The sequence below is a fragment of the Acanthisitta chloris genome, unplaced genomic scaffold, assembly GCF_000695815.1.
Source record: "Acanthisitta chloris isolate BGI_N310 unplaced genomic scaffold, ASM69581v1 scaffold17318, whole genome shotgun sequence".
Taxonomy (NCBI): domain Eukaryota; kingdom Metazoa; phylum Chordata; class Aves; order Passeriformes; family Acanthisittidae; genus Acanthisitta; species Acanthisitta chloris.
This window is the reverse complement of record NW_008686635.1, coordinates 17,480-42,901: the sequence shown is the minus strand read 5'-3', so window position 1 is coordinate 42,901 and position 25,422 is coordinate 17,480. Positions and strand designations below refer to the sequence as shown.

Genomic DNA, 25,422 nt, shown 5'->3' with positions numbered 1-25,422 from the left:
GGCTCTGGTGCCTATGTTCCAGAAATACATTTCATCCCTATTCAGAGGGATCTGAGACTATTTTTTCCCTCCCTTCTTCATCCCGTGGAGATCATCATACAAGTCATTCTGATCTGTATGTGTTAAGGTCTGCTTCCATGAGTGCACCCTACGAGCAAATACATTTTCAAACACATGGGTATAGCACAGGATTACCCTTCCTGCAGAGCCAGGCTTCTTAAAGCTCAGTGCTGTTAATAGAAAGTAATTAAGTGCAGCAATATCTCTTAAGACTGTTTCAGGCTGATTGTTTCAGAAGGACAGTAATTTTTGAGTAACAGCTTTTCATGTCAGTCTATAAAGTAATCTTCCCAGCTTTTTTTATTCAGTCTTAACAACATGTTGGAGGAGCTTTTTCCTCATGTGCTGTGCTTTTGGTGAATAGGGCAACAGTTATTTCCGTGTTTCACAAGCTGCTGCTTCCTTGTTTCCTTCAGATTAATATTGTTACAGAAATTCTGAATTACCATTGCGCACAAAATGGGGAAGAATAAACTTTTCAAAGTCCTGTTGCTTGTTTGTTCTATAATCCTAGGCTGCTGCCTTGGGTTATGTGTTCAAGTGATTATTGGTAAATTACCATGTTCTGCATCACTTTTGTCTCTCCAGAAGAGTGGCAGTAGCCTGCCTGCTTGTGTGAGCTGTTACAGTCAAAGATGACTTTCTAAGGTCACACCCTTTAGATAACTTTCTGCCAAGCAGAAATAAATCATATAATATGATTTATTTTTCATATGGGTAAGAAGAAATGTAGCTCATATTTGTCAGAATTAGCACAATGTTGATATTCAACAATGCAGATACAGACCAACAAACACTGCTTAAAGAAAAGCACTGTGAACAGTTTTAAAGGAGTTTCTCTTCTAAATAGCCCTTTAGTGTGAGAGTGCTTGTGTTTACTGCTTTATGTCCTTCAGTCTCAGGGAGATATTCCCTCTTTCTTTTTTGATTATTTGTTTTAGGGGAAATAGCAATGTTCATTCCGGCTTGGACTTAAGAAATGAACTGCTGTTTTCACGGAAGACTGAATTCTAGCCCCTACAAAAGTAGAAGAGGAATGTCTTTAGGTTCTGAAATGTGTTAGTGAACAACATGAAACTCTTCTGGGGGAAGGGACAAAAAACCTTGCCCTTTTGATGTATTCTTAAATTTTCACTGGAGTGTTATGACAGTTTCCTTAGGCAGTACTGCTAACTATCATGAACTATGGGCAACATCCTGTAGAACAAAAGCAAAACAACAAAAAAGAGGAAGATTTTTATATAGAAAATTTTGTGTGGTTCAATCTAGAGGAATTAATTAGTTTACCTACTTTGCATAACACAGAAGAATGCTTATGTCATAAAGTAGAAACAGGATTAGAAAATGGACACACTGCATAGATGCTTCTGTAAAAAGAGGACAAATGATCAGGTGAGTATCAGGAAGAACTAAATCAATGCAGCAGCTTTCTAGTGGTTTGGTTCAATAGACTACAAACTCAAAACCCCCCATAAAAATAAATGGTTTTGATTAGAAAATACTTTGTTTTGCTCACATATCTTTCTCTTAATGCTTGGATGAAAGACTTCTTATTCTTCATAGAAGGAGTCTACTTCATTTCTGTATTTCTCGAGCACAGTGAGCCGTTTCAACTTCATTGTTGGACCTTAGAAGAAGGAGATAGTCACAATTCCAGAAACAGGAACAAGAACTCCAACTTTGAGCTTTGGTTCCCAAGATTTTTTATTGAAGAGCCTGTTTGGACGAACATTCCCTCCTGTAATTGTAGATGCCTGCTAAAAGTGAGAAGCTGGTGTGGTATGCAAGGTTGCTTCCACATGAGCATGAGGACTTCAGAGGGAGCTGCAGATACAAGGGTGGTAACTGACTACTATTTTTTTCGAACAAGAACTCCAACTTTGAGCTTTGGTTCCCAAGATTTTTTATTGAAGAGCCTGTTTGGACGAACATTCCCTCCTGTAATTGTAGATGCCTGCTAAAAGTGAGAAGCTGGTGTGGTATGCAAGGTTGCTTCCACATGAGCATGAGGACTTCAGAGGGAGCTGCAGATACAAGGGTGGTAACTGACTACTATTTTTTTCAAATATGAGGACTTCAGAGGGAGCTGCAGATACGAGGGTGGTAACTGACTACTATTTTTTAAATTTCAAATAAAAGATTAAAAATGTTTTTGAAAGCTTTTAAAAAATTCCCAGTTCATTCACAGAGTTTGGTAATGTGCTTGGGGCTCCATTATCAGGCTGTCACTGTATTGCTTCTCCTTTTTTTAATGAGGAATTTTCAGTATTATTACTGGAAGATATTAATACTGGAGTACACAAAAACATTAATTTCCCACAGCACTCTCAAATTTACCTATAAGCACTATACTTGCAAATGAGCACAGATTAATAAACATGTACACAGCTAAAACTCCAATTTTTGTTTTATTCAACACATAATGTGCATAACGTTTTTTCCTGTTCCCTCCAGTGGCTGTACTCAGGATCTGGCAGGCATAACTGTATTGAATAGTCTTAGAGCAGCAGCCTCTTAACTCTGTGTATCTCAAGATAAAGCAGTAGATCTTACCTAGTTCTCCCCCAGAAATGGAAAAATCTCTTGGCAGGACTCTCCATTTCTTAATACAATGAACCCTGTTAGTAGCATTCATGTTGACTTTGTTGATTCCCTCCTGAATGGCCTGGTAGATCGCCTGGTCTCTTGTAGCTACAATCTCAGATACTTTAGTGGCTTTACTACCCATCTTCTGACAGAAGTCTCGAGCTTGCTCAGTGAGAATGTCAGTGGGATCAGATGTATCTGGGTCCAGCACACACTAAAATATCAAATGAAGTGGATCATCAAATACTCACTCTCTTAAAAGGCATTAGCAGGTTCTCGGATCAGGTCCTCCCCAACTAGTAAAAATCAAGAAGGCTCAGCATAAGTATGAAAACATTCTGTAAGCCTTAAAAAGAAGGAACACCTACAGATGATAGTGCTTTTCTTTCCCCTTGTCTATGAAATGCAAACATGTTTTGCTTGTATGCAGGTGTTAAGAACAGACTTAAAACGTGTGAATGAATTAGGCAGCAGAGTCATCTATAGACCTCGAATTTCTACCATATTTTCCAAATGACTCCATTGTTACAGGGAAACATTTAGCTCATCATTAAATGGAATTACTGTGGTGTAACATAAACAGCTTGAGATAGAAGCAGTCTTTCAAGTTAGACTTCTTAAATTAGTCTCTCGATTGTACCTGAAGATAGAGAGTATCAGTCATAAACAACCTGAAAAACCTAAAGTGTCATCCACTATGTATGTACACAGAACATGAAGTGTAAATGTGTTAGGAAAAGAGGAATTTCTCAACTGAAGTTGAAGTGTATACCACAGCAAGGCTATGATTTATTCTACAGTCATCCTTCTTGTGTTATAAAAATAACAAATTGTAGAGAAATATTTCTGTTGGAAGGTTTCTAGGTTTGCCCGTAACAGAAACATTTGTTGGCTTTGCTCATCTATCAGAAGAAAAGCTATTATTGGGCTCTGTTACAGAGATTTCTCAATCTTTCAGCATTTCTTAATTAAAAATTTGCATTTAAATAGAAAATAGTCCCTATTATATGTATAGGAGAAACAGCAGTAAATATGTAGCTGTTTAGCAGATCCTATAACCCTACGGTTAGAGCCAGCAGGTAAATATGTAGCTGTTTAGCAGATCCTGTAACCCTAAGGTTAGAGCCAGCAGGATTTGGTCTGTAGTGGCCATACATTTTTTCCCCACTACTAACATCCTCCTATCTAAAATTTTAGGTCTTCTTACAAATGACTCAAAATTCTTCTTTTGTTAGGTGCAGGTGTATCATTTCACTAAAAGCAGTGTTAAAATTTGCTTACCTTTAGAGTCAGGAACATTGACAAAAACTTCTTTTTATCTCCAATCACCATAGCATTACTAACAATTGGGAGTTCTTTTTTAACAGCATCTTCAATTGGAATTGGAGGCACATTTTCGCCTCCAGCTGTTATAATCAAATCTAGGCAAAAAACGAAAGGCTGTTACTTGGAGTCAAACAAATTCCAAAGAGCAGGTTAATGTCTGCATCGACCTGCTTTTCTTATTCTGACATAAAGAATAAGAGATTGGGGGTTTTTCCAGATGTTTTCCACAGACAACAAATCCTATTCATTCTCTTCAACATAAAAATGCTACTATTTGTCAAACGTGCTTAAGTTCTCAGATATCCCTCAGTGTAACATGTTTGCTCGAGATAATTTTTACATAATGCAGTAACAGGTTATTTTCAAGGCACTGCTACATAATCTGGATTTTTTCCTTCAAATTAGCATAGGATTCACCCTCTATTTTATTGCTGTTATCTGACTAAAAAGCAAATTAATTGTTATCATGATTCTTAAATCCACCAAAAGGGGTCAGACAAAAATAAGTTACTAGTGCAGGAAGGCTCCATGAAAACAACATGTGAGGGGAGAGAGGAGTGTGAGGAAGAAGTCCAGAGAGGAAACTCGCAGTGGGAGTAGTGATTCCTGCCCTACTTTTGACATGAAGGGAACATAATGACGGACTGGAATAATAATATTTTTCAAGTTTCTAAACAATGGTAGTGATACCTTATTCTGTTGATAAAGGAATGAGTATTTTTATTTGGATGCATTTGTTCTGAGATATAATACATATATATTCAATGAAATGGTTACAAATTTGAGTATTCTGTAAGTAAATTCCAACTCTTTGCTTTCATTACATTGGTGTCTTCTCACTGTCCTGAAATAACAGTCTTTGCAGCATTTCAGAACATGCTTCAACAAATAATGCAGAAAAACTTTTCCTTTCATTCCACCCTCCTTTTGCATTAGTCCTGTCTTTGTCTTGGATCCTCTACCAATCCCTCTGGCCCTTAGTTTTTCATTGTCTAGGATGTCAGCTTTTTCCCAGCTGATCCAGAAAACAATAATAATTGTAATGGATTTTTTTTTTTACACCGCTACAAATACTCCCTCTGCATAGACTTCTCTAGCTACATCTTTTGAGCTCATGAATCCTAAAACTCACAGGATGCAGAGAACCAAAGGAAGAAGTCCTGTTGCAGTCACTATTAGAAAAGCTTCTTTGCTACATTCTATTAGATTTTATCTTATTTGGACTTGAATTTAAAACTTTAATTAAACTGGACATATGGTTATTCTATCCCAGGTGGTCTACCTGTCCTCTGATTTAGAGTCATTGCTATTAGTTCAGCAATCAAGGCAGATGCAAGAGAAACACAATGTTCGGATGGATTGAGACTAGGGGTTGCTAACTGCTACACTAAAGAAAAATGAATCAGGTAAGGAAGCAAGTTAAAATCAAGACAGCTGCATCTGGTGCAGACTATTAATAGTACCGACTTAAGTCCTGGTTCCTAGCAGGACATGATGCCATCCTATAACAAATTCACTCATGTTATCATGTTCTTCTGATAAGTACTTCATGTTATCAGGACTCATTCATTCATGTTATCTCCCTAGTGATTCATTGTATGTTCCAAGATGATAGTTATTCAACTCTTAAATCTTCTACAGTTACATCTTGCCTGTGACCAATCCCAGTATCTGAATATGTACTATGAAAAAATTTTCCAGGTAAGCAAGTGACCAGTCTTACTCTTGTGCAACTTCAGGCTACGTACTGCAATAATACCTAAGCTCATTGCTTTAGCTTTAACTTTACTTTTTGCTCTCAAGCTTCAATACTAGTCTCTACAAACACATCACTAAGGCACGAGAGGAACCTACCTCTGACCTACAGCAACAACTTCTGTGTAATATAATATGTATATAACAGTTATACAGTCTCGTTACCATCTGAACATTCTAATGTGCAATTAAGAGAATTTAACAAGATTCAAAGGGAGGCTGGATATCTTAATGAATCATTCAAATTGATGAAGACACATTCAACCTGTGTTAGTACTTTATATTACTAATTGTAATTATACTGAGTGAGGGTCTGGGAGACAAAAAGCATCATTGTAGGAACTGAATCACCTCCACCTATTGCAGACTAGAGGGAAACCTTTCCTGAACAGTGCATGCTGTGGTTTCCTCACAAGCGAGTTCATTTTACCTTCCTATTAAGGCAATGCTGCTGGCATTAGAGGAAAGACACTTCATTAGATGCACCACATCTGACATGACTGAACAATGCTAAACAGTTACCATAAACATAAAGCAAGATTTTGCCTATTACCTTTAATTCTTCCAGTGACATAGAGAAAACCGTCCTTGTCGAGCCTTCCTAAATCTCCAGAATGCAGCCACCCATCCTCATCAAAGGCTTCTTTTGTTCTGTCTTCCATATTTAAATAACCCATGAAAACAGTCCTTCCCCAGAAACAGATTTCTCCATTGCCATCTGTATCTTTGTCCACAAGTTTCACTCTGCATCCAGGTACTGGTTTACCACAGCTATCAGAGAAGAGCAGAAAAACCTCACAAGGAGCACAGAAATATTAAACATAATACCAGTAAGATGGCTAACATGCCAAATCCCTGGAACTACTGACGTATCAGTGACTGTAAATAACACTATGCTGTAACTGCTTGACAGCTATGGAACATTCATTCAGTAGGGCAGATACTTTGGAATATCTGAGCACTTTCCAGCTGTCTGTCTTGCCCTATGCTTGCTGGCTTTTTCCCCACCTCTGTATGTTCAGGCATAAACCTACTTTTGTTTGAAGTCTTGTACTTGAAACTTATCCTGCCCTGGGCCAGTGCTAAGATACAAGTCAGATTTAGTAACTGTGTTCTGCATAAAATGCTGTAGATCACTTTCAGTACTCTTAGCATGGCATGCTATGGAGGCATGGCGTTCAGCTTCTGATCTGGAAATCACATTCAGACTCCCAAAGGCAAAATAGTGTGGCAGTGTGTTCAGACAAAATAAAGCAAGTCGCAAGATCTTTGCTGACCTTAGTAAATACTCTTTTCATAGATAAAATGAAACAGATCATATTTTTAAAAAAAGGTAACATTACCTGTGCTGCCTGTAAATATAAGGCCCAGACAGGCAATGTGGGCCTGTGGTCTCACTCATCCCATAGGCCTCATACAGGGTGATGTTCAGACCCAAGAAGAAGTACAGTGTTTCTGTATTGAGAGGAGCAGCACCAGAAAAGTGCTTCTGACAGGCAGAAAAACCCAATGCATTGCGTATTTTTGCAAGCACTAAGTAGTCTGCTAACCTTGTCCACAGCTGCTTTAGATCACTGCTGAATAAAAAACACATAAGTAAGAGCAACCTATGAAGGTTTTTAATCAAAATCAGACACAAATTTTGTTTAGAGATATATTTGCTTATGAGCGTTGGCAGAAGTTACATGAGTAAGAAGAGGTGACATTCATCCTTTTTTAATTTATTCAGTGTTTTTCATTGCTCCAGTTTTCATACCTTCACCTTTCAAGGTATCTGAATACAGCAAATACATAAAGAATCCATAAAAACAAATTGAACGTAACAAAGCTCTTGTATTCATGATTGTTTAACAGTTAAATGTGTCTTTGAGAACCTACACCACTAAAATCTGAAATTTGCAGAACCTAAGAGGCTGAATGATCAGACAAGCAAAGCACATTTGTTCCATATCATGGAAACATCTTTTGGAATCTAATTTTCTGTAAGCAATTTCATGCTTTATTGTGTCATGCTTTAAAGAACTTTGGAACAGGAAAGAATTGTGAATTAAGTTAGTATTTGACTTTATACAACATTCTTTATATAGGCAACCATATGGAGAAAAACACCAATGGTATTCAGCACAGAGATAACATACTTAAGAGCTCAGAGAATTCGCAGGGGGTGTCTCTGAGCTTTTGCATGGAGATGAGATGCTCTTAACTCACATGATGCATATCCCAAACTGTCATAAGCCAGACTGTCTGGGCTGTCCCCCACAATTTCCCCTCTCTCATAGGCATCCTCCAAATTCATGCCCTTTCCTCACACCAGTAGCTAGCACTTATACAGTCACAGGGTGCACTGATTGCTTCAGGGAACTCTCCCAGCTGAAAACTAACCTGTTCAATCCCAGACAACACAGAGCTGGGGGATGTGTTAGTGAGAGTATGTTCTCAGGGAGGATGGAGAGACACTTTTAACAGTCACTGTGTTTAAGATCACCCTACAGTGATTGATAATTACAGTCTCCCTCTTACACTATATTTGCTGTGCTGCCAGGCCAAATTTTACCCATTTACACTTAAGAGTCTCACTGAGGCTTCACAGTTTATTACAAGCAGATTGCTAATTTCATGTTGCTGGAAAGCACACTCATTGTAATACATACCTGCTTGAGCTATTTAGGTTCCTCTCTAAGTTAAGTGACATAGCCCATGACAGCATTTTCTTCTTCATAAATCCTGACTGAGCAGAAGCATCCTTTAATTTCTCCATGATCTTCTCCCATACTCGGGGAACTCCCATGTGAGATGTTGGCTGCACTTCTTTTAGTGTGTTGATCAAGCTGCCCTGTTATAATCATTAAATCATTACAAAACTTTGCGAAAGGCACATAGCAGAGATAAAGAGGTTTGGTGATGCAAACCCTGTACATTTAGTGATGTAGAACATAACAAAATACGCAGGATACAAAGAAGGACTGCCAAACCTACTTCAGTCAGACATAGGCCCTAACAAGTGCCAGGTCTGACACACTGGGGGAGGAATGTATACAAGATGGAAAATACACAGGTGATTTAGTTGCTTCTGCCTCCCTTTGCTCTAAAAGTTGCTTATACTTCTTTTGTTTCAGATGCCTACTCTTATGTCTTGAAAGAACCTTATAGATCTGGATTATATATTTTAATTGCTGTCTAGAGAATGGGATCACACATCTAATAAGCCTTGTTTTTCCACAATTCTGACAATAATTGGCTCAGTCTTCATCCTCTACAACTTTTCAAAGATCTTACTCTCTCTTTGGGTTGTTTTCTAAGGGAAGAAGTGCAACCAAGCTTAATTAAATGTAATACAAAACAAGATACCTTTAGAGCATCTGACTCCGCAAAGAAGACTTGCTCTCCCCATTTGATTCCAGTCCATAGGTCATATATCTGCGCAGCTATGTGGCTAAGTGGGAGATAGCTGACTATGAACTCCTGTTGGACCTCTGCAGGTTGCATGTCTCCTGCTTTGCTGCAATGTGCTGATGTCCAAGTTATCTGTTTGAATAAATAATAAAGCACATTATGTATGGTTTCATACAGGGGTTTCAGTTGGGGTTTTTTCTTTTTTTTTCATTTTAACACAAACTAAATGTTTTATTAATCTGTCCTCATGCTACAGCAACATAACTATGAAGAACCTGCTCACAGAAATTGCTGAAGGCAATGCACTACTGACAACACATCAGACTGTCAGTTCCCTGGGGACACACGGTCAAAAGCCAGATGACCTTCGCAGCAATACAGATGTGCAAATAACCGAAGTAAATACAGCATTTCTGCTGCCTGACTGGACTCAGAACACTAGCAACTCCCCACAGCCTAGTGACACACTGAGCTGTGCAGCCGTGGGCTGGATGGACGAGGAGTAAATTTATCTGCCCCTTCTTTTACAACTCTACTGCTGGGCATGCTTTCTATTAAACTGGCACTTTGCACCAGTGCTACATCTACAGGTGTAGATGAAAGAGAAGAATAAACACTCGGTGATCAGTGAGCTTAAAAGACAATTTAGTATCAGCAACAGGCCCATTGTCTTGTATTGATCATCACCTGGGTAAGCACTAAGGAAGATGGCAGCTGTACTCTACTCCTCTGGAAGCCTCTGGGATATTCACCACAGTGGTTCAAATATGACCCACCTCCCCCCACCCCTACCCTCTCATGAGAGGCAGCACATACCTGAATAGTTTTGAAGATGTGTTGCTTGATTTCTTAGTGAAGCTGGATGATGTTCCCCCCCCCCCCAAATTCTTCCCAATTCCCACTTTATCTCAGAACTTGCAGTTCAAGGATGCTAAATATGTCTATCTTCATTATCAGAACACAGCATATGGAAGACCCATATGTGTATATGATGGTATGAGGGGTGAGGGAAAAGAGGTACGTGTACAAAAAAACGCAACAAAAACCCACCACCAGAATGAACAACCCTACCCCCTCAAAACCCAGAAAACCCCAATCAACAAAAAGAAACAGCTCTTTCTCAGGGGAGTCTGTAATCTAAAATGGGTAGTGCAGGATACAGGAAAGAGATTATTCAAGATGCAGAGTAGAGACACAAATCACATGCAATACCTGTTACCACAGTATGTTCCTTCTAGCTCCTTTATGATAAATTAGATGGTACAAGTGTATAGTCAGCCTAAGTAACTAACTAGAGATTCTCAAGAGTGGGTTTTAAGGAGCAGCATGCTGTCAGGCCAGGCCACTCCAAGTTTGGATGGCAGCATTGGACAAGTGGCTATGGGAGACTTACACAGTAGGAAGAATGGGATGTCTTTAAGATATGGCTCTATTCATTGGTTATATTCCAAGCCTCACAGCAGACAAGCACACTCACTGCAGATCTGTGTGGGTGCACATATGACTGACTCCGCACTGGTTTTGCACATGGACAGTGGCAAACATCTTTGACTAAAGAAGGCAGCAGCACAGCTACAGGCACAGCATGCTTTCCGCTGTTTGTCAACATAAAAATAGCCTGTTTGTGATCAGCAGCCAAGAATAGTTTGGCATCTGGCATGGAAATGACACCAGACTCCTCTGAGATGGAAGAGCATAGATTTGTAATGTCAGATCAGTCTTTTTGTCTACCAAGTCCACTATGCTCTGCTTCCAGATACTACTGTACTAATTCCCTACATTTGGAGGAGTTGCTGTTCACAGTGTGCATCTCTGCAATAACTTCTATTTTATTATAAGGGGAGGGGCCACCAGCCCTTTCACAGATTCTTTCTGCATTCAGAATGATTCCCTACCACCACCTTCCGCTGCCACTCAGTCACCTTGTGAAAATTTAAATAGATGAACTCCCGAAAGAACTGTACTTCATATCTTTGCTAGCAGACATCTGTGGAAAGTCCTCCTTGCAAACAATTTTGCTTTTCTCTGGAACTGGAAATTTTCTGTTTGCAGCAATGCAGGTAGGGCTATTGTAAGTACCACCACTATGCACTGGAATTGTATTGTCCTCCAGTGACAGATGTAGAAACAAGCACACAAGTCTAGGAACACAAAACATCAAAGTAGAAAAACCACACGGCCACCCCCAATTTTAATAAAATCTGCAAATGGAGTCTGTCAGGCTGTTGTGATAGTACCTGGCTGAGGCATCTGATTTGCTTGTCTTACAATGACCTGTGACATCACCTGAGGGACTTTATGGCAATCTGTGAATTACATTTATGAATATATGCATTCAGTCTCACAAGAAATCCAGTAAATAAAAATTTCAGATTCATAAAGAAATGTTCAACTTTGTGAAGTGCTAGTTTGAATGGAATTTCATTATTTATCTTGCTTATGCTTTACTAGAAACAGCCAACTGCACTTTGAATGTTGCTTTACAGTACACTACCCATTTAAAAGCAAAGATTTCAGGATTCTAGTATGTACCCATCATTTCAAACCACAGGAGTAAATATCCTAACACGTTGCTATTTCGATGCTAAAGGAAGAGCCTAGAGTACATACATTGTCGTGACTCAGCATGGCTCCTTTGGGCTTCCCAGTTGTTCCAGAGGTGTATATCAGTACACAGCACTGATTTGGCCTTTGCGAGTTAATGATCTCATCCAAAGTACTATCAGATACATCACCTCCCAGCTCCAGAAATTCTTCCATCTAGAACATGTAACAGAAAAAACAGGCTATCAAATGGCTTCTTACAAATTGATACAGTACTGCATCTTTCCCATCTCAAGAATGGCAGAACACTTCAGTGCCTTGTTCTGAACACATATCCAAGGGAAATTTCCCCAGATCTTGTCTGTGTAAGAAACGTGGTAAGTCTAACTCAGAACTTAATGTGTGAATTGCAAACAGACTGTCAAAAATTGTATTACCACGAGTTTTTTCAACGCCTAAGAAGAGAATAGTAATACTATTCCTCTTCCAATGTGGATACTACAGGTAAGTCATGGAGGCTAAAATTCTGCTATCTCACACTGTAAGAATGATTCTGAGTCTTAGCTGAAGGAATCTGAATGCATAATTTTTAAGTAAGAGTACACTTGAGACATCTCATCTATAATTCATTGTACTCTATATAAATATAAGCAATTGGATGGAAGCTTCTTTGCAAAAGCACCATTATCTAGGGGTGTGAATGTCTGCCCAAATTATCTGCTATTTTATAGGAAACAGAGCACATGATGCTGGTCACAACTTCCATTCAGATTTGGCTTGTTCTAGAGTGAGATAAACCTTTTATGACACCAGACTTTTGTGCTCTGCAAATTGGACCAGAAGAATCCTGAACTTGATCCTTTAATATTGTATTGGTTGCTTCCAGATACTTCTATTTCACAGCCCTGATATGCTGCTAAGTGTACCATTGATTTCAATGTTAATTAAACAACCAAACTGTCAGTTTCCCATTGCAATCATGTAATTCATACTGTGCTATTTAAATGCAAGGGGCAGCACCTGCATTTTTCAATGATTTCTTGGAGCTGTATCTAGGACCACATAGCAGTAACAGGGATGAAGCAAAAGACAGCAGAAATAAAAAAGGAGAGTTTGTGCTTGAGGGTAGTTCATTGCTTCTTTCAGATCTCTGCCATTGCCACTGGGCTACTAAGTTTACAATAGCTAGCCTCTGTGGCACCTTAACTTCCTTTTCTTGGGCAGCAAGGCTGTTACAAAGATTGTTCATTAGTTCTATACTTTCTTCCAACAAACCACATCTCTGAAAAGAGAAGCAATGCACTGCACAGCTCTACAGAAAGCAGAGGATTTGTGACATTCTATCCCTTCCCCACAGAATGTGCCTGCACCAATCTCACAAGCTCCTGGAAAGTCTGGTGGTGTCAAGGATGTAATTGTTTCTGTGTCACTAGGCAGCTGTTACTGTTTTCCTGACCTTACTGGATTCTCCTACTAGAATGCATTCATCACTGTGAATCTGCTGCCTAGGCTTTGTTTACTGAACAGTACCTGCAACTGCCAGTGTTCCACCTGGTGTGAAAGGTACAAACAGTCACACACACTACTGACTTTGTATGTGCCTTCTGGAAACAGGCACTGCTCAGCAAGCTGGGGCTCTGCCCACACTGCAGCAACCACTCATTACACATTAGCTGTCAACCTGTAACACAAACCCCCTTTGTCAAATGCATCATGGGCTGGGTGGTTTGCTTTATGTCAGACCTAATGAACAACTAATTCTGCCTTTGATGACCTGATCTCTAATTTTCCCTTTAGATGACATAAACCATAGCAACTCTCAGACACTCTCACAGCTCCCCTGCTCCCCTGAAAAAATGTGCAGCACAAGACCTGAACACTGGTGTTTGCATATAGCAGTTCTCAGGCATTTAGGTTTAGGCAACTGCCTGTGGCTCAAGAATTAAGTGCTAGCACTTATTCTTTTTACTAAGCAATACAAATAGCAAGATCATCTTTGTATTAATATTTTTGAATGCACTGATATGCAAGGCATGCTCTGTACCAGTAGGTACAGTATTGGAACAATAACTGCTATTAAGTTATGTGCAAGATATGAAAAAAAAGAACAGAATACTTTTTTCTTATCAGATTATCAAGATGGCAAATACTTTAAAATATTTATATGCTGTTCACTCTTCATTAATATATTTTTCCCCAGATGAAGTTTTTCAGCCTAAAATCTGATAATCTGTAGTCCAGTTAAAATACTGGTATTTGTATTCTTATGGCTTGAGTTACTTATTTTAAGTTACATTTTCAAAATATATTGGAATAACATGTTTCCAAAAATCTGCTTTGCTTCGCATCCTTGTATTATTTAGAGGCTTGACTTCTACCACTCAGATGATCCTGGCTTTGTTCTTTTTTCTTTTATTTTTAACGTGTGATATGAACATTCTACATATACTAAGAAAATGTACTCCTCTGTGTAGTCCATAGACATTTCTCTTCACATGTTCATCAGAAATATTTGGTGCAAACAAAATGCAGCCATCATCTGTAAAAGAACAAGCATTTTTGTATTCTTGGATCCAGTGTAACTCACCACAATCCAATTTTCAGAGGCACCAGGGTATAACTTTTATTTTTAACCATTTGAGAGTACACATTTCCACCTGAAACCTATAGGTGTTTTAATAATCCAGTCAAGTTAAAAACCAGGAAAACACAATACTGACAGTTAAGCAAGATAGCTCTAATTTTAAATGTGAAGTATCAAACATGAAGTTACAGGTAAATTAAACAGAAGAAGTTGATGAAGCTTTTGAATGTTTGCTGGAACATAGCAATGCATTCTAAATGCTAGACACTCCACAGACAAAACAACAGTAGAAATTTAATCAAATAATTCTAGCTCAGTTCTAGCACTCACATACCGTATACAAATTCGGATGTCTCTCTGGAATGGAGTCCTTATATAGCACCACAGCTTTCAAGAGTGGCAAGTGATTCCAAATCTGTTGGATTTTTTTAAAGCAGATTTATTATTTATTATCCATGTCTTGTGTGGGCTTTTTTTCCCACTAAAATACTGCCAAAACTGTAATGGCTCAGCAGGCACAAAAAACCCTCCTGTTTACCTCCACCCCCAAATATTCTCCCCTAAACTCACCACCAACTAGCTCAACTGGAAGCAGGGGGAAGGAGGAGAGAACTACAGAGTTTACACAGGCTGCTCTAGAGAATCTGTTTGCAGTCCAAAGGTTTAAAAAATTGAAAAATACACCAGAAACAGCTCCTCAGCTTCCTCCACTGTAATGCACAAAAGGCTACATCGAGGAACATTGTAAGTCAAGCTAGAAGCTGTGGTTACCAACAGAGATCAAGAAAGTCCCTCAGCAAAACCAGATGTTGATGTGCTAAAAAAAGTCCTCCTTTCTTCAGGAAAAAAAGAAAAGGAAGCCATATGCACATTGTAAGAGCAAATAAAAACATGAAGCTGCAGGCTTACAGGCAGAGCAACGGCTGCTGCTTTCAATAGCTCTTTGTGTGCTTTGCATAGCCTGTAGAAAGCACTGATTTCACTGAACTCTCTGGGACCCCATGCCCCAGAGGTGCCTTTGAATCGATCACATTTTGAACTGAATCTGTGCCAATACAAAAGCAGTGGTTTGAGGGTAACCATTATGTACATATTATTAGAAGGATAGCAAATTAAATGTTATTATTTCAGCCTTGAGCTCCTCCAGAAAAAAAGGTTTCAAAAACCCCTCAGTTGCATAAAGCAGTGCTGGCCAGAGCTGTCTTTCTCTAGATAGAAATGTGTGTGAATCAAACTCAAGTACTTCAGTTTAGATTCTTTTTACATGTTCATGACGGCGTAGCCTTGCATTGTGTCAATGACACCGTAAGAAGGCTTATCTGTATGCTTTTCTAGAATACTTACAAAAATATAGCTTTCTCCAAATCACATATAAAACAAAACTATAAAATACAAAGTAATTAATGCACAACTTATAAGAAATACATTTGAAAAAAAATCAGTGGATATTTTCTCTCTAGCAGGTATATGTCTTTGGCAGAAAACTCCATCACGGAGGTACCCCGTGCTTCAGCAAATGGTGCAATTTGGTCTAAGTTTGAGGACCCATCTCCAGCCATGGGCCTCTGTCAGCATCTGACAGACAACCCTTCCCAGGGAGCTGCCTCTGCTCCTGTGCTCCTCCTCAGTTCATGCAATGGGGACCTTGCTGTCAAATTGGTCTTTCAATCTGGCACCCTTGCTGAAATCCAGTCACAGCTGCTCAAGTGTGTTGTCAAAACTTTGGCTATTCACTGAAAGAGCCTCCTTTCTCACAAAAGTCTCTCTTATGTTATCAAAGTGCAGTAAATCCAACAGCCTCAGTGGCTAATATTACAAGCAGCAAAAGATGATACCTTAGGAAGAGGAACTTCTGAACACTAATATCCTCACTATTTAAATGGGAGGTCTTTACAAGCCTGCATTGGTGTAGTCTCTTCTATTCAAGTGGACTGTGCTTTTCCAAACAGGATCAGGCAGTGACATTATAAACATGGGATCAAAATGTGTTTTTTCTCAGGTAAGTCTGCAGTGACCTGTCCAGTAAGCTCTCTGCTGGAGCTACAGACACTAAAGAGAACAGAGCAGAAAGCTACCCATGAGCTCAAGCACCAGTACTGGATTTCTAAATAAGAACACTCTCATGGAAGGTTCCACAACACAGATAGTGTCTATAATATTTGGGACTAATACAGCATCAAGAAATGAAAAAATTATGGCTTGCCAGTAACCAGCAATTCAGCCACCTCGTACCTGCATTATCTTGTCCAGTTGTTTCTGATTTTCCACAACCATGATATTGGTTTTGCTGTCAGAAGCAATGTAGTGACATGCCTCTGGAGAACTGGTTGTATATATTCCTGTGACAATCCCTCTGTATCAAAATTTTTTTAATATAAGAACATATATTTATATGCATACATGCACATATACATGCAGTTAGTATCAAAAGAAAATAATAACCAAAGATCAGATGAAAACTGAAAGAGTATGAAGACGTGGAAGCAAACAGCAACACAGCTCTCATGCTGGTTTCACATATTCAGACATGCATGAACTGCTGATTTATGCACGTTGCAAAAACTAATCTCTGAACTCTATTCCATAGAAGATGCCATAGGCTAGGATTCAGCATTTTAACCCGCTTGAGGCTACATGAGAAGCTCAGGAAGTCTCTTTTCTCTTCAAGCTGTACATACATACTGATTTGGATTTCACTGGCACAGAACAGCTTAAGTAGTAAAATCCAAACTGTATAAACAGGTATCAAGACAAAAGGAATCAGGCTACTTAATATTCAAGTTACTTCATCTACTTGAATATATCTTTATATTATGAATGTAAAACAGTGAGTCTCATCTCTTTCCCACGTCTTCCAATGATAAGATACTGTACAAAGCTTCTGCGTGACCATCACACTTAAGCTCATAGCACATAGGATCAATTTATGAGTGTCTGGTCTATTTTGGATATGAGACTTCACCAGGTCACTGAACATGCTAATCAGTTGCAATACATCTTCCAAGATATGACACCACATACTGATTTGCTACACTTCCAGACCTAGAAAAACAGAAATCCCCAAATCCCCCTCAAAAAAATCAACCACCTTCCAAAAAATCTTACCCCGCAAAAACAGCTCCAACAGCTGAGATGAACCATTCTGGAGAATTAAATCCAAGGATTGCTACCGTGTGGAATCGTTCAAGACCAAGCTTAAAAACAATAAGCATAAGGTTATATGACATAGGCACACTGGCCAGAAACACATGTACAAATATAAACCATGGAAATTTTTGATTTATTATCGCAGTATTGACAAGGCATGTCCATGCACATCTCTGTTTTGGTATCCATGGCAAAACTGGTATTTATCAGCATTAACAAGATGTAAATTTTCCACTACCTTTCCAGTCTGGTTGAGCTCTGCTGCCCAGAAAGGCCTGAAAACCAGAACACCTTAATGTGAACAAGAGTATAATGAGCACTAATATTAGACTATGTTTAGAATGTTTTAAAAGGTGCCTTTATCGCACCAAATTCATGATAGTGCTGCTTTCCCTTATTTTTCTTTTTTTTACTCTGAAAGCCTCATGCTGAGCTCTGTACCCCTGTCCCAGTGAGACAGGGCAACACAGCAGCTCTTCACTTGCAGTCAAGCTCCCCTGACAGCAGTGTTGCCTCTGTGATAACAGATCTTCTGTTATCGCCCATTTTCTTCATTATTATTTCAATAAAGAATATGACTACTGATCTTCAGGTAATGGAATAAGCCTCTTATATTATGGCTTTGGGGTTTGTTTTTTTTTCATTTATTTATTTGGGGTTTTTTAAAGGACACAAAGGCAGAAAAGGAATTGGTTTTGCTTCCTGTACCTACCTTCAGAAAGCTCTTGGCTGCTTTCCTGGCGAGGCAATAATACTCTGAAAAAGTTATTCTCTCCCACTTTCCATTCTTTTTGCTGGCCAAAGCATTAAGGGATCCATATTTTATCAGACTTTCCTTGAACATCTGATGAACTGTTACGGGAGTCTGTGGACATGAGTTATCTATTCTCAGTCTGACTCTGTCATCAGCAAAGGAAGTCCACAGAGACTCTGAAAGGTAAAGCACTATAGTCAATGTATTCTGTCACTGAAGAATACCATGTGACTGTGTCCCAGAAGACAAGAAGATTGCATACAGACCGCAGAACTAAGTACAACTCTGGCACCTCCCACCTTTTGAGAGAAGGGCTTTCCAGTTTTCTCACTATCAAGCATACCATGTAGAAAGAGAAATCTTTATTTCCTACACTTTGTTCTGCATCTTGAATAAAAGTGCCACCACATAGAGTTATGTTGATCTTCTGTGTGTTAAAGGCACACCACCAATTCCAGAAGCATCTGTTTGCCCATGCTCAGCTCTGTACTACCCCTTGTGCTAATGAAGCAGCCAGTGAATCACAAGGCCACAGAGATCTGAAAGATCTGAAACCCCTGTCCCTGTTCAGTATTCAAGCTCCTTTTGCTTGTTATAACTCTTCCCTCCCTCCTTCCCCTCCAGCTATTCTCCCTCATCCTGTCCCTATTCCCCACTACTTCCCACAGGCTTTTTTCCCTGGTCATCCCATGTTCTAACATATATACCCACTCCACTCACTCCTGTCTTGCCCTGTTTCCATGTCATTTTTCATCTTCTGTTCTTGTCTTCCTACCATCCACTTTTTTCTCCCTGTATTTTTCCTCCCCTTCCTTGATAGGACACAGACACAGAGCATGAACAAAAGTCACTTGGCTCTCATTCCTGGTGCCAAGGACTGGGGCAGTCCCTGGCATTCACGAGAAATGTCTGTCTCAAAGACTACTTGGCTCTTGCAAACCCAGCAAGAGACCGAGTAGAAATACACTCCTTTGATAACCTAGGGGATACTAAGCCGGCAAAATTCAGGTGAATTCACACAAGGAAAGCACAAACCTTCCCGCAGTCCCCTGTCAAACAGTTTCAATACTTCTGAACTAAACAGTACAAGAACATTTAAAGAACAACATTTTTTTCTGTTAGATTTACTTTCATAAATGAAGGAATATATTTAGGATAAACATAAATATATATATATATATATTCCACAGTGAGCTGGTGAAAAAAATTCAGACCAAACCACTTAGGTTTCTCAGAATTAAGAATAACAGAAAATAGGACTTTTTGAAGTTCCTGATACATGTTAATAAGCATGACTGTCTTTTACTACATTTGTGAAAGCAAAAACTGTAAAGAAAGCTCAGCTAGTATCTGTATGGTTTCCTGGTACCTCAGTGGCTGAAAAAAGTTCTGGAGTGTTCAAAGTCTAACATGCATCACATCCTCCAAATGCTATTCCTCTAGTTGCTTCAGGGAGGGCCTAGAAACTACCTCTCTGCACATTTCTGGCAATATACGTACATACCAGCCATAGGTGGATCCACACAAGTGCTTCAGAACACACCTGCAGCCTCCCTCAAGTCAGGCTTGCAATCTGCACAGACCACCAGAGGCACAGCAAGCTATTGAAAGCCCACAAACACTATGTTCCACTCATGCTCCTGGTTGGCAGAGATTTGCATTCATTCTCTTGATAAACAGAAGGTACTAATGGCAGCAATAAATACAAACACAGCTGCTTCATCTCCATGTCCCTTCATTTTCTCATGTGAAAATTGCATATGATTTTCAAAACATAGGTGTGGAGCTTTGATTAGGTCAGTGGAGGAAGGGCATCATAAAGCCTGACAGTTTAGAAAATAAGGAGCTACGAAGGACTTTAAGTAACAGACAGACTTTATCAAAGTGTAAACAGTAGCACCCAATAAATATTTTGTGAGTCATGGAGGAAAAGCAGGTGTTTCTGCACTTAACCTCAATGCTGGTGTGAAAAGGATGAAAGGTAAGACCTGTCAGAGACAAAAGGCATTGTTAATCCAAATGCTTATTTTCTGCAGTGACACCAAAGCCCAGACGTAAAACTCTAGAGACAGACGTTCTGGATTCTAAAGCAATGAAAGTGGCAGGGATTGCAGATGTGCTTGGGCACAGATGGGTGACTGTTCTGTTGAAAACAAAATCATACCATGCAGAGCTAAAATACATCATTCTGGTTCAGATACTACAAAAAATGCATTTACTAAAGAGTATCTCTCTTCAAGGGAACTGAAAATATTGGCAGTATTCCCACAGTAACATTAGAAAAGTCGCATAATTACTATCTCTCCAGACATACAGCAGATAAAAGAATAGCTCCCATAGAAGAGTGAAAAAATCAATTGACTCATTGAAATATCCATACATGGAAACCAAAAATGTACTTGGAAACTGGGTTTCCTTTTGCTTCTCATTGTGCAGCTTTTTTCCAGTGTCAAAGAGCTGGTTTTGATTCATACCAAAGCCTAAGAGTAGAATCAGTTTCAGAGACTGTGCATCACCTTATTAATGCACAAGATACAGTGCAAATGAATATAAACTTGAATGCCCATTTAGTGCCTGCTTTCGCACGCATTTGCAGGCAGAACTTAAACCAGTTCTGAAATCTAGATAATTAGCTAAATAATTCTGAAAGTCTAATTGGTCTGTCCCATAGAGTTAGTAAAAACAGCGGAACATAGACAATATAATCTTTTGTCAGTTTGCAGAGGGGTTTTGAGCAGAGGGCTCATTCTTCTCAGAAGGAGCCTGGGAAGGAATGCTTGGTGTGGCTAAATACTGAATGGGTCAATTACAACTTTGGCAAAGGCAAAATAGGTGCTCTGCCTTGATAGCATCTGAAAGTTGAACTGCAATGTCCAGGCTGGAAATTAACTCAGTACCTCCTGAAACAAGAGTGGAGATCAGAATGAAAACCCTTTAAATACACTATCAGCATTGGTACACTATACAATTGTAGGTTTACAGAGACCACAAAGTAAAAAAACAAACAGCATTCCAGCTCAAAGTACTTGATACCACTGAAAGTTCCCTATATGCAAGCCAGGAGTAGTATTTGTTCTTACCTTTCTTTCAGTAACTCCTCCTACTTGCATTATACTTTGCACCCAAAATGCTTTTTCATTCACTAATATGTGACCTTGGCTCATGTCGTTCATGAATTCACTGAAAGTCAGAGACGGTGAGAAAAGATTTCCTCTTAAAGAAGGTTATATTGTCAGATAAAACAAAAAGAGCAGAGGTTTTATTCAGATAGGTCCTCTTGACTGTCATACTTTGAGCCTCATGAAGTACCTTTTTTCCCGTATCATTCTCCTCCAAGGCCAAATTTCATGATCAGACTACATTTTCCATGTTTCACTGTCTTCACTACTGAAGGAAGAGATGGCTTGGAGTAGTTTCATGCATGTAGTTATAACAGGATGACTGTACTACAGTTTGTCTTGGGAACTTCCCTAAGGAAAGCTGATCTAAATTCTTGGAGTTTAGCTGGGCAATTTTTCCACTAAAGTGTAAATTTTCAACAAGAAACTTTACAGGAGAAAAAAAGTAGTTAAGAACCACTTAAAAAACACACTGAAAGTTCTCAACTGATCTTTTACAACAGAATCCTAAATTTATGAACCATCTACATGTACATAGTGATTAATAAAAGTACATTTGTTACTCAAATATTTTCTACCAAGTCTGAAGTGATACACAACATAAAAACATTACAATTTTCATATTTTTACCAGCCAGTTTATTCCTTCCACCATGTATGACAGAACACTTCTGACATGGTATAGGCTGTCTTTTCCAGCCCAGATACAAAAAAACCCTAAACAGACAAGCAAATAGCAAGTCCATATATTTTTTTTCATGCACAGTCAGTCTGGCTGAAACTGCTCTACCTCTGGGATGTATGAAGGAGACTGTGTACTAGTTAGGAGAAAAAGAGAAGAGAAATACACCAATCCTACAGTTTAATGTAATTAATGAAACCTTCTGTCTGTTTGCTACTTGACCTGCAAGTATTCTGGTGACTGCCAGAAAGGATTTGAGAATGCAAATGAATTCTGATGTTTATGGAAGAACAGCTCTGAAAGCCATATAAAACACAAAAGAACTAAGGTCACCTTTCAGACAGGTAAACAAACAGGCTGATTGCGCAATGGCCCTGCTGCATGACCTGAGTAACTCCAAGTGATATTCCATAGATGTGCCCTGAGGAGTAGGAACCAAACCAACAATTTAACTTCTGCTCTAAACTGGATCAGATTTAACTCGCAAAACAGTGTCTTGATTACATGCCAGTTGCTGCAAAACATCACTCTGCCCTGATGATGAGAGAAGGAATTCAGCTCTTTGCTGGAGGCGTTCCTGACACAGTTTTCATCCCAGATTCCACAGCTATGATGCCATCACGTTATGCTGACAACACAAAAACATCATTCCTCCTCTCACCCACTATGTTTTTACTTTTCTTCAAGATGTCTCTTGCCCTGTAAGCTGCTTTTTAGTAAAAGCTGGAGCTGAGTACACACAGGTTGGAGTCTGAGAGCTTTGCATCTGTATCAAACTTCCCCTTGTGCCAATGAACAGATTAAACCAAAGTACAGAACTCTGGAATTTCAAGCAAACCTGGAAGTATGAGTCAGACTATATACGTAGCAACTCTTTTAATAAAACACAGAAAACCAGTTTCCTGTTGCTTGTCTTGCCCCAAGCCAGGGGAGGAGAAGGGTTTTCTGCTGTATTATCAATTTTCCACAATAAGCATGTAATTTTACACTCTCAAATAGAAAAGACCAAATAAATAGAGGAAATCTTTTTAAGTTAGCCAAAACACACAAAAGTATTTCAGTTCGTGGAAACTTTTACTTCTTCCATTGGAGGAGGAGGGAACACTTGTGAATTGAAATAAAATATTCTGCTCTTCACATCAGTAAACTTGTCCATGTAGGGACCAGAGAAATAAAATATCCTCCAAAGAATGCCTCTACAAACTGACATGGAGGGAGTGGTGCATCAGGACGAGCACAAAATAAGCTTCATAACAATACTGACGCTTCTAAAACTGATTACAATGCACAAAAATGGAAGTCTGTGGAGGGTGTAATCAGGAACAAACATCACTATAGAAACATTGTCCAGGCATGCAGGAATGGAAACTCAAAACTCAGAATTGAAACTGCTGAGTGATGTGAAGAGCCGCAAGATGGGCTTCTACAGGTACACTGGCAGACAAAAGAACCAACAATTGGATATTATGGGCAACTTACTGACATAGGATGTTCAAAAGGCCAATGGACTCAGTACCTTCTTGACCTTGGTATTTACTGGTAAGACCAGGCTTCCTAGGTTTCCATGCCCAGTGACAGGTGAGACCTACAGCAGCAGCAGCAGATCAAAGTAGGGACCACTAACTCAAAGGGGACACATACAAAACTTGTTGGGCCCAGATGGGATGCTTCAGAGTGGACACTGAGAAACCAGGTCAAAGCCATCGTAAGGCTGCTCTCTGTCACCTTTGAGAAAGCACAACAAACTGGTAAGGTCCCTGCAACAGGAAAAAATGCAAATGTCACACCTGTCTTCAAAAAGTAGAAGAAAGAGGATTCAGATAACTAAAGGCCAATCAGAACCATCTCAGACTGTGGAAAGGCTATAGAACAAACTCTCCTAGAAATCATTTTGAGCTATTAAATGGTGACTGAAACCAGACAGAATGGACAGACTTGATTTGGCCTTGGTAAATCTAACCCAACTGCCTTCCATGATGAGTTGACCGGCTCTGGCATAGTGAGAGCAGTGGCATGTTGTTTACTTTACTTTTAACAAGTCCTTTGGCAAGGTTCACGTAGGCCAGCATCCTCAGAAGGTTTGAACCAGATGTAGTTGGAGGACTAAGTAGATAAAAAAATGGCAGGATAACTAATCCTCAAGACTTGCCTGGGACAAGAGAGAGATCCTGACAAAATGATGCAAGCCCAGAAGAGGAACTCCCAGGCAATCAGGGGCCTGGAGCACAGCATATATGAGAAGCCCCTACAGGAACCGGGTTCCTTCCATCTGGAGAACATAAAGAAGGAATCTACCTGCAGTCTGACACAGACCACAGCGGGGGCTACAAAGAAAACAGTCTTCTCAGAGGCACACAGCAGAAGAACAAGAGGCAATAGGCACGAGCTGCAGAAAGGAAAATTCTTGCTGGATAAAGAAATAAAATATCACAATGTAGATGACTCAGCCTAGGAAGAGGGACTAAGAGGCTGTGGAATTTTCATCCCAGGAAGTTTTCAAAACTCAGCTAAACAAAGACACAAGTCCTCCTATAAGTAAAAAGATGGACTAGTTTCCCCTTTTCCAAAATAAATTATTTTGTGATTCCATCAGTATAAAACCAGCATGAATGATTTCTCCTAACTTCACATTGATTTTAAGTCAATATAATGCCTGCTGCCAAATGTAAGGGTACTCTGAATCTACATATGCATTAGAAAACCCCAAATCTGGCCTGCTTCCACAAGAATGAGCTTTTATATGGTGGCAGAAAAGAATGGGGGAAAAGTCCAGAACATTCTGCCATGCTCATTAAATAAATTTACTCCCAGTATTGCAGATTGCATCAATTATAAAGTGAGAAAGACATTTCTGCACAGCTAGAAAACATTAGAGTCTTCTTTTCTCTTTATATACAATGTAGATCCACTGCAATTAGACACTGAACTTCCTTCTTTTGGGAAGAAGTTTTAGACTTTCAGCCTTGACTTTACCACTCAGTATCTGTGTAGCATTGTGATGCTTCCAAGTCAAACACTGCTTCTCATTTAAATGGGTAACGAGTAGTGCCACAGATTCCCGAAGTCAAATACAAGATGAAGTCAAACATATTGTAAGCTTCTGATTCATCAGCTTAGAAACATTCACACCAATAAAGGAACTTCTTAATTAAAATGGGTGAGGTGTGACTTGAGTTTGCAGGAAAATTATGATGGAATAGCTGGAATGGTTTCTATCCTCAGTTGTTCACCTCACCTTTCTGGCAGAGGCTGTGGTCATCTCTGCAGGAGTGACTAAATGGCATACGCATTCTTTCCTGAGCAGTGGTTTACAGCCCAGCATATTTCTCTGAACTACAGCCAGCCGCAGCTTCTGGGAGAGAAGCAGGGTAGGTAGCTGACAGCAGTAACCAGTGTCCCAGATAAATTCTTAGAAAACTGTTGCGATGGAGAGACGGGACGCAGCTCGATGCAAGCAAGATGTCCATTTATTG

The 25,422-nt window shown here is 39.4% G+C and overlaps 1 protein-coding gene across 1 annotated transcript; it reads right to left on the bottom strand.

Annotated features, from left to right (window-relative positions):
* Positions 1–1,610: 1,610 nt before the first annotated feature.
* Positions 1,611–25,266, bottom strand: ACSBG1 (acyl-CoA synthetase bubblegum family member 1). The gene is made up of 13 exons (XM_009080253.1): positions 25,119–25,266; positions 18,108–18,325; positions 17,354–17,442; positions 16,481–16,601; positions 14,583–14,663; positions 11,731–11,880; positions 9,076–9,252; positions 8,379–8,560; positions 7,071–7,304; positions 6,281–6,498; positions 3,928–4,067; positions 2,614–2,860; positions 1,611–1,687 (listed from the first exon to the last, which is right to left on the bottom strand). The coding sequence occupies exons 2-13, from the start codon at positions 18,237–18,239 to the stop codon at positions 1,611–1,613; spliced, it is 1,848 nt and encodes a 615-aa protein (XP_009078501.1). The 5' UTR covers positions 18,240–18,325; positions 25,119–25,266.
* Positions 25,267–25,422: the final 156 nt, after the last annotated feature.

What these genes read in the sequence shown, in the direction of transcription:
- ACSBG1 (XM_009080253.1), bottom strand. Translation starts at nt 18,239, where the DNA reads ATGTTCAAGGAAAGTCTGATAAAATATGGATCCCTTAATGCTTTGGCC. An exon ending in AACTGGACAAGATAATGCAG is followed by an intron (nt 14,664 to 16,480) that starts GTACGAGGTGGC and finishes AAAATCCAACAG; the next exon opens with ATTTGGAATCACTTGCCACT. An exon ending in TGTCACTGGAAGAATTAAAG is followed by an intron (nt 4,068 to 6,280) that starts GTAATAGGCAAA and finishes TTTTTTGCCTAG; the next exon opens with ATTTGATTATAACAGCTGGA.